The sequence below is a fragment of the Myotis yumanensis genome, unplaced genomic scaffold, assembly GCF_028538775.1.
Source record: "Myotis yumanensis isolate MYYU_CA2020_CCGP unplaced genomic scaffold, mMyoYum1.0.hap1 SCAF_1, whole genome shotgun sequence".
Classification (NCBI taxonomy): Eukaryota; Metazoa; Chordata; class Mammalia; order Chiroptera; family Vespertilionidae; genus Myotis; species Myotis yumanensis.
The window spans coordinates 15,335,611-15,351,000 of record NW_027223752.1 but is presented as its reverse complement, the minus strand read 5'-3'; the positions used below and the strand labels follow the sequence as shown (position 1 = coordinate 15,351,000).

At 55.8% G+C, this 15,390-nt stretch overlaps 1 protein-coding gene across 3 annotated transcripts in view; it reads right to left on the bottom strand.

Moving 5' to 3' along the window:
* LOC139010214 (proline-rich membrane anchor 1) overlaps nt 1-15,184 on the bottom strand; it is a 40,200-nt gene extending 25,016 nt beyond the window's left edge. Inside the window, exons 1-3 of one of the 3 annotated variants that reach the window (XM_070414403.1) lie at nt 15,048-15,184; nt 14,090-14,213; nt 7,055-7,190 (exon numbers count right to left, since the gene is read on the bottom strand). In XM_070414403.1, coding sequence (XP_070270504.1) covers nt 7,055-7,190; nt 14,090-14,182 — 229 coding nt within the window. In that variant the 5' untranslated portion in view covers nt 14,183-14,213; nt 15,048-15,184. Of the gene's footprint in view, nt 1-7,054; nt 7,191-14,089; nt 14,214-14,732; nt 14,816-14,894; nt 14,946-15,047 lie in introns of those variants that run through there. The other 2 variants (XM_070414395.1, XM_070414413.1) reach the window with 2 other exon arrangements.
* Between the last annotated feature and the right edge of the window lie 206 nt (nt 15,185-15,390).

Genomic DNA, 15,390 nt, shown 5'->3' with positions numbered 1-15,390 from the left:
CCGGAGGAGCCCAGCTCAGACGTGCTCCCAGAGGCTCCCTGGCGAGTGGCAGGCTCGTAAACACGTTGTTCCCCTCCCTACCCGCGTATCCCGGAAAGTTTTCCTTCTGCCTTCCTCGTCTGGTCACGTTCACTCATTCATTCATTCTTTCTTTCAAACCCTCATGGGTCAAGCTGTGGGGACAAAGATGAATCAACAGTACCGTCCTCAGGGATCAAATCAGAAACGTAATGGGACAGAGTGACTGCTTTGTGCTGGACACAGTGGGGCACCCTGGATGAATTCTGTAATAACACGAAATAGCCCGCGTTGACAGGGCGACCACCTGAGCCGGCACTGCTCTGCACACGGTCACCTGCGAACCGCCTGGACCCCTCCCCACAGCCCTGCGAGTGAAATGGTCCACATGAGGCCAGCGTTGTGGGCGTCAGCCAGCTTTCCACCCCAGGCAGCAGGTGAGGCCACCCCCCCCACCGATGCTGCAGGATCCCCTTCCATTACGGGGGCCTCACCCTCCAACACCTGCCCCGTGCTGGGCTGTGGGCCCACCCTGCACACGCCGGCTGGATTCCGCCTCTCAACACTGAGGAGGGAGGCTCCTCCCACCAGGAGATGGGAAACGGAGTCTCGGGCCGCAGAAGAACACCAGGTTTAAGTTAAATGTCCAGAATAGCAAATCCACAGGAACGGGAAGTAGATCAGTGGTTGTCAGGGACTCGGGGAGGGGGCTGATTTGGGAGGTACGGGGGGGAGGGTGACAAAAATGATCTGGAATTAGACTGTCGTGGTGGTTACACAACATTGTGAATATACTAAAAACTGCTGAAAGGTATACTGTAAAATGGTGAATTTATCTCAATAAAAAAATAACAAGACAGCGAGCACCAGGAGGTACACGTCAGGCATGGACGTGCACGTTTGCCAAGATGTGAGAGCCCCTGTTTCCAGCTCAGCATTGAGCCCAGACTCCTCACAAGACTCCAAGGTCCTGGAGGGCAGGCACCACGTCTGGGGCATCCCAGTGGCCGTGGCGATGCCGATACCGGAGGCCACTCACTCATGTGCACGTCTCATCTCGCTGGCCCTTGGCCCCAAGTTCCATGGCGCCTCACCTTCCCTCCCTGCCTCCTGCCTCTGGTTATAGCCAAGAGTTTCAACCTAATTCATACAAAAATCACTCCCTCTAAGGCAGGCCGGGCATCATTTCTAAAGCTCTTGGGTGATGCCTACGGGCGTCCAGGGCTCAGGTTCCCTGAGGGCAAGGCTGTGACATACTCAGCAAAGGCTTGTTCAATAAATCAATGGATAAAGGTTTTTTTGAGTAAATTAAAGTCCACATAAATCCATCATCTTTTATTTGCTGGATGCAAGCATATACATGGAAGACGAACAATTCCATTTATTGAATTGGGAAAGGGAAAGCCAGTACTTAAAAAAAATAAAATCACTTTTTAAAAGAAAGCCAGCAACTATTAAAATTCCTACGATGTCAGACGCTCCAGTTCAGGGATGAGAGTCGTGCTCACAGGGCCCTGTGCTCAGCTAGAGTGGAGCTCAAGGCAGAGCCGGCCCATTTTATGGACAGGAGAGCTGAGACCAGCTGGGGGAAGAGGTCCATTCAAGCAAAGGTTGTGCTGGCAAGAGGGTGGGGATGTACCGGGAGCTGGGCTAGGCCTTCACATGCACTTTTTGCACTCACAGCCACCTTTGGAGGACGGAACCTCATCGCTCATGCGCAGACAAGAACACGGAAGCTCAGAGAGCGTGAGTGCAGCACACAGCTGGCCAGAGCCAGAGCCAGAGCCAGGTCCGGCCTCCAGGTCCTCCTACTCGCAGACCAGGCAAGTGGCTCAAAGATGACAGGCCAGAAGTCCTGCCTCCCGCAAATGATGAACATCTGATACCGCAGCACCCCAATCCATGGTGACATTAAGGACCAACTCAGCACTGACACAGCCCATGAAGCAAGAGTTATTCCAAGGGATATGGCTCATGTTTGACAACCACAGTCCCTCCTCAGGGCTCGCTCTGGGCAAAGATGGAGCTGTGGGGTTCACACTCTTTCCCGAGGAGCCTGGCGCCCAAGGAGGAGGCCAGTTCCCAGGGGTGGCTCACCCGCTGCACCTGTCCTCGGCGTTTTAGGCCTCCAGGGGCCTCCTCTTCTGCGTTCTCCAAACTTGTCACAACCCAGAAAAAAATCGGGTTAGCCCCAGTGATCGGAACCTTCATAAAGTCCCAGAGATTGTGTCCTTACAAAACGGCAGCCGCTAAAACACTCGGGGGGGGGGGGGGGGAGCTTTGAGCTGCTGCTCACCCCATCCGGGCGCCCCTGGGTCTGCATTAGCCCATTGGTGAGCTCACAAGCATCCCGAGGACCAAGAGGGAGCGCTGGGAGTGACACCTGCTCGTTCATTGCACAGAACCTGGGACATCCCTGCCCCACCCAACCACAGCCGTCAGAGTCCCATCACCCCACCTCCAAACCCTCTCAGACTGGACCAGGGCTGGCCGCGGCTGCCTCTGCTCACCCCGCTTCCACGCCACATCCAGGCTCCTCCATCACTATTTCTCCTGGACCCAAGCAACAGCCCCCTCAGCAGGGAGCCAGCCTCTGAGGAGTGTCAATGAGGCCACACCACGCCCCTGCTCCAAACCCTCCTCTAGGTGCATATGAAGAGAAAACCCAGCCCCTTCCCCAGCCTCCAGGGCCCCTGAGCCTGCGTGGTCTGGCCACGCCCGTCCTCTGGGACTCCGGCCTCCTGTCCTTCACCCAGCAGCCAGCCCTTCACGCACCCGAGGGCTTCCTGCCTGAGGAACTTGCACTTGCTGCTCCCTCCACTGAGAACGACCTTCCCCCAGACTACATCCTTCAGCCGGCTCTCGGCTGACAGGTCATCTCCTGTCCCCAGACCATGCAACTCAGTGACCCCGTAGTTAGCCCCATCACATCGCATCATTTCATTACCTTGTGGCACACACTGCCTTCTATTTTCCCGGTGATATCTGTGGTCTGTTCTTCTGTCCCAGCCCCCCACCCGCCCTGGCCTGTCTGTGCACGCACAGCGCAAGCTACAACCTCCACGGCTGCGGGGACCCTGCTGGCCTGTTCCCCACGGCATTCCTAGACCCTAGCCAGTGTCTGGCAATGGGAGACAGTCAAACACCTTTGCAAAAGGAATGAATTAGCAGCTACTGAGGACCCATGACATGCCAGGCAGGTGCTAAGGAACTGGGGCTGTAAGTGGACAAGCAGACACATGGTCATTGTCTGCTTCTAGCAAAGGATCCAGGCATAAGTCAAGTCACTAATTAGATATTGCGTGGGCGGGATGACTGCTATGAAGGCAAAGGAAAGTTCAGAGTGTGTGTGTGTGTGTGTGTGTGCGTGCGTGTGCGTGTGCATGTGCGTGTGTGTGTGTGTGTGTGTGTGTGGATGGAGGGTGGTGTGGTTTTAAAATGTTCACAGATTCCCTGGCTCCTCTCTTAAGGGGTGGAATTGCATTCCCGCTCCTGCACGTGAGAGCCTCGGCCATTGATTCCGAGGAATGGAACGCAGCAGCAGTGATGCTGCGTGACCTCCTCGGCGGCGGCATCATCCGCGGGCACGGCTCCCGCCTGCTCCTCCGCCTCCCTTAGGCAAAAGGAACCTCCATCAATGAGCACTTAAAGAGCCCGTGTCACATTTTTTAAAAAAATATGTTTTTGTTGAGTTCAGAGAGGAAGGGAGGGGGGGGAGAGATAGAAACATCAACGATGAGAGAGACTCGTTCATCGGCCGCCTCCTGCACACCCCGTACTAGGGATCGAACGCGCAACCCGGCATGTGTCCTGAACGGGAATTGAACCGTGACCTCCTGGTCCATAGGTCGACGCTCAACCACTGAGCCGCACCAGCCGGGCTCCCTCCCTAGTTTTGGTATTGCTTAAGCCCCTTCAAGATGGGTTCCTGCTACTAGAAAAGTCCTGCCATAGGGCCAAACTACGCGTGCTCTCCCCTCACCCAGAAGGGCCCTCATGCCCAAAGCTCAACATAGGTGGCGGCCCCCTCCCAGGCCTCCCTGCCCGCCTCCCCTTCTCTGCAGCCCCTTCCTGGCTTCAGGGCCTAATGGATGGTCTGGGACCGAATTATCTCAAGATTCCCTCCAGGCTGGTAGCTCATCCCCCTTTCCTGCTCTCAGAAAAGTTGATCTTTCTGAAGCAGATGTGCAGAATCACGCCATTTCCCTGCTTAATACTTTTGTGGGCTGATCACAGTCTATAGCGGTTTCCTAAGGAGGGGCCGCTGGTCCTTGAGCTAAGTGAGCTGGTTTTCCATGGCACAGGGACCCAAGGGCCCAGGGAAACAAAGAACAAGAAATTCGGCCCTTCTGATTCTCTTACAAACCTTCTGATTTCTTTCTAGAGAAGGATCTCCGCATGGAACTACCATGGCTCTGACACCTCGCTACCCCTCGCTTTGTTTTCATTACATTTATTTATTTATTTATTTATTTTTAATTGATTTTAGAGAGAGAGGAAGGAAGAGGGAGAGAGAGACAGAGAAACATCGGTGTGAGAGAGAAACATCGATCGGCTGCCTCCTGTATGCACCCCGACCAGGGATGGAACTCGCAACCCAGGCACAGGCCCAGACCAGGAATTGAACCTGTGACCCTTTGGTGCACAGGATGATGCTCCCAACCACAGCCGGGACCGATTACATTTATTTTTATGGTCACCCTCATTTACGCAAGTGATACTGGTCTTTCAATGACAGTCGTTGTGTCAAGTTTTCTTTGGAAATTAATTTGCATAACCACAAAAGTGAGCCTATTTAAAGAAAAAAGGGCAACTATCAGGAGGTATTTGGATATGGTGAATGACGTTTGGCAAACAAGGATTCACAGAATGAAATCAGCCATATATACTAATACAGTCCGCCCCTTGACCAGTCCTTTAAACTACTGAAGAGCTGCGACGCCCAAGGTGAGTCTCTCAGAGTCACACCTCCAGCCTTTGCCCATGCTGTTCCTTCTGCCCGGATGCCCTTTCCCCACAACCTCCGTCTCGACCCAGAGCAATCCCATTCATTCTTCAAGGCCCAGGTCAGTGTCACTGTTTACTGTGGCCAACGGCTCAAGGGTTCCCGGTGCATCCGGAGAGCTACCGCTGTGCTCACTCGGGCCACCCGTTGTAGGCGGCTGACAGGGGGCCTTCCCTTGAGCTGAGAGATCCAGAAGACCGGCTTGGTCTCTCACTGTGTCTGGCACAGAATTTCAGTGAGATGAATGGAAGGGCCTCGAACTGGGGCTGTGGGTCCATCAGACAGAAGCACCCCTGCAGACAGCACAGGCCTGGAGCCCCAGCAGTGGGAGGAGGGGAATTCTACAGGGACGGGGCAGAGTGATCTGCAAGGCCAGGTGCCTGAGTCTGAGCCCCACAAGACAACTCAGGGATTCCTTCAGGTGAGAAGAGGAGTGAGCACCCTGGGGTGGGAGAATCCTGCAGAGGCTCCAAACCACCTGGCACTTGTTATAATGCTACTTCCTTAACCGTTTGAGTCCCAGGGGGTATTGAAAAAACACTGTCGAAGAATCCCAAACAGCGCAACCGCGCTTTCTCTAAATGAGTACGAAAAGACCCAAACAGCGTGATAGCGCTTGTTTTATTTTATGTCGAGAAATACCAAGCAGCGCGATCGCGCTGCTTGGGACTCAAACTGATATTAATTAAAAGGAGCTGTGTGATGTACTTGCGTCAGTAAATCTGAGCGCGTGACTTCGACAATCGGTAACGCACCGTCAGCTGTCCACAATGTTCGAAATGTGCTGGGTTTTCTCGACATAAAATCTCAGCAGCGCAATCGCGCTGCTTGGGACTCAAACGGTTAAGCCCCACCCCAGTGACTCTGAGTTGGTGGGGATGAAGTGGGTCCCTGAAGCTTCAGTTTTTTTTTTTGTTACTCCTCACCTGAGGGTATTTCCCCCATTGATTCTTAGGGAGAGTGGAAGGAGGAGAGACTCAGAGAGAGAAACATTGATATCAAAGAGACACATCGATTGGCTGCCTCTCGCACGCCCTGACCAGGGCCAGGGATCAAGCCTGCAACCAGTCAGTCCTTGGGCCGACACTCTAACCACTGAACAACCTGGCTAGGACCATGAGCTGCACTTAAAATAAATGCCTCAGGCGAGGTTGAGGACCCCACTCAGGGAAGCACTGGCCATGGTGTCAGGGAAGCATGGAGACAGGTAGGGGCCCAGCAGACAAAACACAGAAAGGCCCGTGACTGCAAAGAGCCTCCAGAACATTGAATCACTGCCTGGACCCCGAGAGCTTGGACTCGCAGCCGACCAGAGAGCAAAGCGCCACCAGGATTATTTAAAATATGTCCCAGTAACTCAGAGATGTGTTTACCGGAAGAGATCCACACAGGATCGCAGGCATTCTAGAGCCGACGGGAGCGATCAATCCAGAATATAGACTCTCTTGTCAGAGACCTTGTCCACTGGCGACTGTAGGCAGGGAACTTAACCCCCAGAGGTCAGGACCGAGTAAAGAAACCCTCCTTTGTTTAAATGACCAGGAAGTCAAATTGTTCATAGATGAAATCAAAGCAAACGAGGGTGGGGGCTTGGGGGGGCCGGGGGGGGGGGGGGCGGTAGCAGAGTTCACTGCGAGTGGCTGAAAGGCATCCAGGTCACTGTGCTCCCAGAGCCTTCACTTCAGTTCTACACTAATTGCCTCCTTAAATGAGAATTAAAGGCGAAAAAGGAAACTGTGTGTGTGGGTGGGATATACAAGACCAGTGCCCTGGGCCTGCCAGGGCGAGCCACTCATCAAATGGAGACGGACTTTTATCTGATTAGCTGATGGAGAAATCCTTCTCCATCGCAGGACGTTCTGTGGGGACGGCGTTTTGCAGACTGCAGGGAGAAGTTGGGCCTTGGCTTCCCTCCTGCTCGGCCAGTGGAAAATTACCAAGGAGGCACGGCTGCCCTCTGCCATGCGCGCAGGTTCTCCCTGGGCCCGGAAAACACACGGAGGGACCGGAAACACGCCAGCCTCTACTTACCTGGGGCGGAGAGGAGTCTGGGAGGCGGTGGGGGTGGGGGCGGCGGGGGCAGCGGGGGAGGGGGCCGGCACTGGCAGATGTGTTGACAGCTGTCAGTCACCTTGGAGCAGGACTTCTGGGGCTCGCCTTGTGTCACCTGCAGAAATGGGCACATGTGCCCGAGAGAAGACAATGAGGCCACTGGGAGCCGAACTGGGCCCACCCCACCCACTGCCTGCCAGGCTGGAACTCGGGGTTCTTCCCAGAGGCCAGGGCAGGAAGAATAGGCAGAAGTGGCGTTGGCTCAGAGAGAATAAGTGGGAGGCTGGCTTGGCGGGTTTGGAGGCTAAGGTTTTATTTCCAGCTCTGCCGGGGACCAGCGATGGGGCCGTCACAGGTGGCCTCAATATGATTAAGAGCTGGATAAGACCTTGAAGGTCAGCTCCCAGAATCTCCCCACCAGACAGATGAGGGACCTGCGGCCCAGGAGCAGTGGCTGCCCCAGGCCCTCTCACCGGATGACGACAGGATACCGATCCCCCGCCCTCAGTAAGCGGACCCAGCCACTTCTCCAGGCTTTCTTGCAACGGAACAAGGCCATGCCGTCACTTTCTCTCCGGCCACAGCCCCTGACAGCCTTGCCGAAGGCCAAGGCCCACCGTCTCGGGGGAGGAACCTTCCTCAGCCAGGCGTCTGCTCTGGTGGCCCACGTGACCAAGGGGGGCCCAAGGGTTCTTGCGTGAAACATACCCGCACAGGCCACTTACATCCCTCAACTCCCCCACCCCCCCTGCTCCTCGCCCCCGCCCCCCCCCACCCCCACCCCCGCCAAATGCCTGCCCACAGCAAAGGGGATCAGGGCCACAGGGTTCTGCCTCACCCTGTGCTCTCACCCTCAGCGCCCTTCTTCCAGTCCGGGCCCTGGCCACCCACCTCCCTTTTCACATGCTGCTCCAGTGGCCCAGAAGGTTCCCCCCCGCCCCGCTCGCCTGTTCCTCAGCGTGGCTAGCACCTCCTCAGGGAAGGGCCTCGGACCTCCCTCACCTGGTCAGATCTCCTTTTAATAGGCGCTTCTGGCCCAGGTTCCACTGGGGGGGGCGGGGGGGCAGAAATGTGGGGGATTCCCTGGTTCTTGTCTGTCTACAACGTGGGACTAGAGATCTATGGGGCAGGGGCCAGGCCTCGTCTCTCACTATCATAACCTGGCTAAAGAATGCCGGCCATTTAATAAATACTTGGTGAATGAATGAATGAACAAATGAATGACTGAATAAATATTAAACACGGGACCAGAATCCAGCCCTCTTGAATCCTGGTCGGGTGTTTTTTGATGTCAGTGTCAGTTTCCTCCCGGTACACGAGGAAGAGTGGCGGGAGTGGGCTGTGCTCCACCAGCGGCTTCCAACCCCGACTGCCCATCAGAACCTCCAGGCAGTTTTAAAAACACTCCCATCTGAGCCTTCCCACGGCCAGTTACAGCAGAGTTGCTGCAGGTGCAGCCAGGCTCGCGTATTTTGTTTAGCTCCCCAGGTTAAACTTCTAACTGCCCGCGTCCCTCGCTGCTGCAGGGTGCGTGAACCCCTGAGGCCCGTCCCAGGGAACAAGCGGACTTAAAGGCATGAAGGAAAAAGGAGGTCGTCACCCGCCTCCGCCCTCCGCCCCCCCCCCCCGCCCCCCCCCCACCACCACCACATCAATAATGCTCACGGTTAATTTCTCTGGCTGTCATCTTGAGTGAGCAGAAACCTAGAACCCCAATTTCCCTGCGACCAGCCGCGCACCGCTGCCTTAGGCCGGTGCAGACACTTCGCTGCCGTGTCCCAGGCCCAGCGGAGAGGGTCCGCAGAGCTGGGATGCTCTTGCCTTTGGCAGAGGTGAACAGGCTGGGTTGACAGCAGGAGGTGAGCTGATTTACAGCCCAGACAACATCTGCAAGGCCAGGCGGCTCCTGCTCACCACCTTTTAGCGTTTTTAAGGATCCACTGCGGTTCAGACTCTGGAAGGCAATGTCTCCCACTGGGAAGCGCATATTCTCGAGGGTGAGCCTTTTCTCAGTTATTTTACGGGGATGATGAACTCTTCACACATCCCGTCCCCCTCCCCACCCCCGCCCCGCCTTCCCACCAGTGCACCCCAGTTCTCCCATCGCCCCTGAGCCTGTCCTCTGGATCCCACCTTCTAGGACTACGGGGGTTGCTCGAGAGCCTCTACCAAATGTGTGAACTTCAAGCAACGGATGCCATTGCCAAAGCAATTACTTTCCCACTCTCCAAAGTGCAATTTACGCGACAGAGTTCAAGAGCAGCACGTTTGTTTAACCTGGCCCAACACAATGACCTACTTTTGGGAGAGGACATAAGGGCACAGATGTGTAAGTGTTTAATGCGATGAAATTATAGGCAGGGAAAGCAGGGCCAAGTTTCCAGGGTGAAGGGGGAGGAGGCCTTTTAGGAAGCTGTGGTGTCTCGGACAATGGCCCCACTGGGAAGGGGCCGGCAGAGCGTCCAGGCTGGGCTGGCTGGCCCTCTCCCTGAGGGTGGGCCCTGCTTGGGCGCCTCACTGGAGTTTGGTCCAGTGCAAACCAGTGGCCGCTGAGCCTCTCGCCACGGACAATTGGCTACTCAAACCCTTTATCTACCTGCCAGCTTCTATTCATCCTTGAAACCCAGTTCCAGCACAGCCTTCTCGGGTAAGCCACCCCAACCCCAGGACCCCCCAGATTAGACCCACCTGCCCAGGGATGCTTCTTCACCTTGTAAGCCCTCCTCTTTGGGGGCATCATCCCCACTGCTTTATAATGTTCCCCTCCCCCCATACCTCTCCCTGCTAAAGCTGGCAGGTAAATGAGTCTGTGCTTTATTAATCCTGATCAGGTGTGACTTCCTGAGCCCTACTGTGTGTCAGCTACGGGAGACAGTTGTCATTTCACCACGAGGATAACCAGGAGAGGTAGGTGCTACCATCCCCTCTTAGTGGGTGGGTCGGCAGGATCAGTGAGTAACTGACTGGACGGGCACAGGGCCTGGCATTCAGTTGGTGCTCAGTGAAAAGATGTGTTGGGAGATGATCCGCCCACCAGTGTAGAAACACGGGATCTACCCCGCCCCCCGATCTGGGTCTACTTGGGTTCTGTGGTTTGGTGGTGTGGCATTTAGACAAGCTCCTCAGTGCTGGGAGTGTGTCTCAATACCTGGCTTGGTTGGTTTACACCTTAGGGAGTCCCACAAGGAGAAGAAACTTGCCCTTGAAGTCACCTACTCGTAGCTGGACTTGACCAAGAAGGAGCAGAGGCCCAGAGAGGTCAATGACTTGCCTAAAGCCCCCAGAGCGAAAGCTGGCATCATTGTTTATTCCACTTTTGCCATCACCTGCCTTCCCTCCCCTGCTCGGCACTGTTCTCCTGGGGCCAGAGTCCTGAGGCACAGGGAGGTCCTGCAGCCACTGTGGTACCTGTCACTGGGGCATGGGGGACAAGGTGCTCCATGGCTGCCAGTCCCCACTCCTGGCCAATCAATACAGCTTTTTGGTCCAGGGGATACTGCCTCCTAAATAGTCATTGAATCCATCCACGTCTCCCCATTATCACCCTAACCGGGACACCATCATCTCTCCGCTGGGCAGCCCTGGCCTCTCACGGAGAGTTGCTATGTAAAATACAGGACACCCTGTTAAATTTTAGATAAACAAACACCAATTTTTTTAGTATAAGTATGTCCCAAATATCATATGGGGTACACTTATGCTGAAGAACAATTTGTGGTTTACTTTAAATCCAAATTTAACTGGATGCCCTGTGTTTTTATTTGCTCAATCTGGCAGCACTACCCCCACCAGCCTCTTTGACCCTTGCCTTGACCTCCTTTTCAAATCCACCCTTCCTGCTGCAGCTGGACGGAGACTCTGAAATGCCAATCTGGGATTGCCATCTCTTGCTTAAAATCTTGAGAATCCCCGAAGCCCCCAGGATCAAGTCCAAACTGCAAGATACGATGTTAGTAGCTCAAAGCAGTGGCCTCACCCTCTCTCGTCGGGCCTTGGGGACTGTTGCCTCGGCCTGCACGCCCCGCCCACGCTTGCCCCCCCGACTCCGACTCCTCCTTGTGCATGTCTCCGCTGAGCACTACATGGGTCCCTTCCACCAGATCCCATCTCCGAGCGTCTTGCTCCCGTTGCGCTATCTTGCCTCTAATTACTTGTTTAATTACCTCTCCAGTGCCAGACTGTTGATACCATGAGGACTGGGACCATGAGGTCTCTTGCACTTGACATAGGGCCTGGCAAACAGTAGGTGCTCAGTAAATGCTGCTGAATACATAAGTGAAGCTGTAGTGACTGCCATAGGGGGAGGTCAGCATTGCTTGGGCCTGAGGGTGGCACTGGGTCAGTCCTGGGAGACCCGTGGGCTCGAATCCGAGCCTGTCTCCCTGAGGATGGCTTTAGGAAGACACCCACAAAGACGATGGCTTCTGGCATCTTTTATGGTGACAGGCCAGCACCACGGTAACTTGATGAGACACACTCCTGTCACACCTAATAAATTTGCCAGCCTGTCATCCTCTTCGCTTGCAAAAAAAAAAGAATCATCTGGAAGTGAACTTAGAAGAACCCTAAATCACAAAAGCTCAAAAGCTCAATTCCAGACACATTAAGGAGAAAAGGGGGAGGCTCGCGGATGCCCCCACACCAACCTTGCGGCACTTTAAATGTCATCTGACTTTAACGATTAAGTTTCTGATCATCTAGGCAGAGGCTTTGGGCTGACTTCAAGGCAGGAGCCTGGTGCTTTGGGGAACACAGGTCTCTCGCTTCACCATTTATCCCATTAATTAGAGGACTGTGTGAGGTCAGTCTCACTGTCCAAATACTCACATCTTCGGGGGAGTCTTCTGGCAAAATGCTCATGAGAGCACAGAGCGGAGTTCTCTCTCTACCTCCGAGAAACTCCTAGGATGAGACAGATTTCAGTCTCTCCACTTAAAGGGACATACATGGCTTCATGCACTTCCGTTTTTCCTCTTCTCCCTTCTGTTCCTCCGGATTCAGCTCTTTTGCTTAAAAAACAGACCCATCCATTCCAAAGCCCTTTTCCCTTCGCTTTTCAGTCCTTATCGTTTGTAGATTAATTTTCCCAGAGCTTCCAGCCAGGATTTTATCCACGCTACTTGTCTAGAGGATTCCTTTTCTAATTGATTTGCACAAAAATTGATTTGTATTGAGTAACAGCATCTGAAACACACACACACACACACACACACACACACACACACATGCTTGTGTAAGTACTGTCTGGCTGAAGGATACTGTTAAAAAACCAGGCTGTTTTCACAAAATGATTTCTTATGGTGGTAGTGGTGGCGGGGTGATAGGGAGGTGGTGGGGAGTTGGGGGGGAGTTGGTGGTGGAGATGGGGATCTCCTGTTTCTACCCGGCAGAATTCTAGTCTCAGAGACAGATAACATCATTGTGTGGCTCTCCAACTGGCTGAAAAGTCTTATGGAAGACGGTAAGCAAACAAATGTAAAAGCAAAGTGAACTTCATGCCTGAGGTCCAACTAAAAGCTGAACAGGGAAAGCTGGTCCCCAACCACCTGAGTGTTTCAAAGTGACAAAACCCTGCATCCTGAGGAGGCAGAGCTGAGTTTAATAACTGCAGTTTCACACATTAAACAAAGCTGTCAATTCCGAAAGGAAAACAATGGTGAGTGAGGCAGAGGCAAGCCAGAGACGGAGCAGAAGGCAGGCCTGGCGCTGGGGTGGGTGGTGGATCCTGGTCGACCCGCCCACTCAGCCAGCAAGCCGGGCCCAGCTTCAGAGGCCCTGGTTCTCTCCCAGTGCTCACTCAGCCACCATCCACGCAGGACTGACTGAGCCGGTTCCCAGCAGGGCCCCATAACTTGGCACAGCTCATGGACCACGGCAGACTGGCAAGCAGTCTCGCCCGCCCCTTCCTCTGTGGACTGTCACCCCCTTACTCAGATAACCATCCGAATAACCCCCAACCCCCAAATGCCACCGGAAGTGAAGCTGCAAATACCCAGAGTGGAGTATTTAAATGCCCAAAACAGTAAAAATGTCCTCCAGCACCTGCTGAACCACTAACAACTCGAAAAGGTGGAACAGACTATGAAGTGATCAGGAGCACCCGGCCAGCCAGGTGAAAGAGCAGCGTCACCGTCATTAATATCAGTAATGGCCGCAGCAGCTACAATGGGTGTTTGTCATGGTCTGGGCACCGTGCTACGTCATCTTTCTATGTTTTATCTCATCAAGTACTTGTGGTAGCACAGTCAGGAAGGAGAAACCGCAGAGCAGAGAGGTTAGGTGCACGGCCTAGAGTTGCCCAGCTGGTACGGGGCAGGGCTGGGCCTCAAAATTCAGAGCGGACAGCAAAGCCCACCTCTTCACCACTCCACTGTACCACTAACAGTACGTTCTGGGAGATTCTAGGGACCATCCCATCGAACGCTCTCTCTGATCTTAATAGAGGTAACTCCAGCTGGTGGCTGCCTGGCCCCTGCCCAGGGACCCAGGGCGAAGATTCCATCCTCAGGCGATCCTTACAGACGGACAGTTATTTCCTACGTTCTCCATGAGTGGACACCACGTACACTCCGGCCACATCCCCAACTCCACTCCCTACGCCAAACACAGCCTCTCCTGTGTTGAAGTCCAGCTTAAGGCTAATTGGAAGCTGACCAGTGGGAGATAAAAGATGTATATTCTTGGGATCCTTTTCTTTTTAAGTTTGCAAAAGCTCGAAGGTTTCTTTCCTGGCATTTCTGCACTCAGATGTCATCACTAAGAACTGTTCACAGGCCCTGTCCTGGGGTCTTAGGCCACAACTGAAGCCTCCTTATGGAGTTTCTTAGCTCTTACAGGCCAGAGGATGGGGAGGCCCTAGCATCTTTTCTTTACACAAACTCTCCCCAGGACCAGCCAGGGTGGGCCGGCTGCAGGAAGCTGGGATCGGAGAGTGAAGTGACACCCCGCCCCCACCGGGTCTCGCCCAGGAGGTCTCCAAACCAGTGCAGCCCGGCAACCCGCGCCACCGCTCACCTGCACGAAGCCCCAGAGCGGGTGGAGCGCGCAGTGCAGCAGCAGTGAGGGCCAGCAGCAGCCGCGGCGCAGCACCAGGTCCCGGAGCAGCATCTCGACCCGCGGCACCCGCTCCCGGGGCGAACTGTCAGGGGAGCAAAGCTCGGGTCAGGCGGGCGCCGCGGGCGCGGGCACCATCGCGGTCGCGCACCCGAACACGTAGCGGTCCGGGTTGGGCAGGCACGCCCCGCAGCCTGGGGCCCCCTCGTAAATCCAGCTGCCCCTTCACTCTAGTTTGCACATTCGAAGACCCTTCGCGCACACTCACAGACGCCGGCATCCCAGAACTCACACTCTCTCCTGGCGCACATTCCCAGAACCCTGCGGGAATACCTTGGCCCCCGTGCACCTGCCCAGAACCCTGCGTGCACACCTCGGCCCTGTGCACACCTCCATACACCGCCAAGCACACGACACAGCCCCGCGCGTCACCCCCGAAACAGCCAGCCTTAACTCGCTCCCACAGTTGAAACATTTCAAACCGGGCGGGCACCACTCACCCGGGGTGCACACCCACAGACACAGCCGTGCACACCCACCGGCCCCTGCCTGCACACTCGCTGCCCCTGCGTGCACAACACCAGGAAACACACGCTGCGCGCACCCTCCTCGCCCCGCCGGCTCTCACTGCGCACACTGCAACCTATGCACTTCCGTGCGCACCCCATTCACCCAGGCGCGCTCTCCCGAGCCCCGCCTCCCGCCCCAGAGCGCGAGCTCCCCCCAGGTCTCCATCTTCGGCCCCATCCCTCGGGCCTCACGCCACCTTGCCTGGGGGCCGTCCCAGCCGATCCACAGCGCGCCGAAGGGAGGTCGCACTCCCCCCGCGGCAGACTGTTCCGGAGCCGCCAGACGGCCCCCATTTAAAGCCAGCCGCCTCCCCAGTCCCCCGCCCTCTAGGCGGAGCCTCGGTCCTCACCCTGGCGACTGCGCGGGCGCCTGGGGGCTTCGCGTGCCGGGGAAGAGCGCCGGATCCCGGAGCAAAAGTTTGCGCGCGGCTTGGGCCTCCGGGGCCCCTGAGCTGGGGTCCCGGGCGCGGCGCACTCGCACCGGGTGGCTCCCCGCTGCGCCTGGCAGCGCGCAGGGCGGGAGGGGCGGCACCAGGCGTCCAGGGCCGGGCGGGCTGCCGAGGCGGAGGCGAGGGCGGGGAAAGTCTCCTCCGGGCCCCCGGGACCAGGCGGCCAGTGCCCTTCCCGGGTCCCCGCCCTCCGGTGGCACCGCGCGGCTGCCCGGGGCGCGGGCGTGCTGAGCTCTCCGCGTCC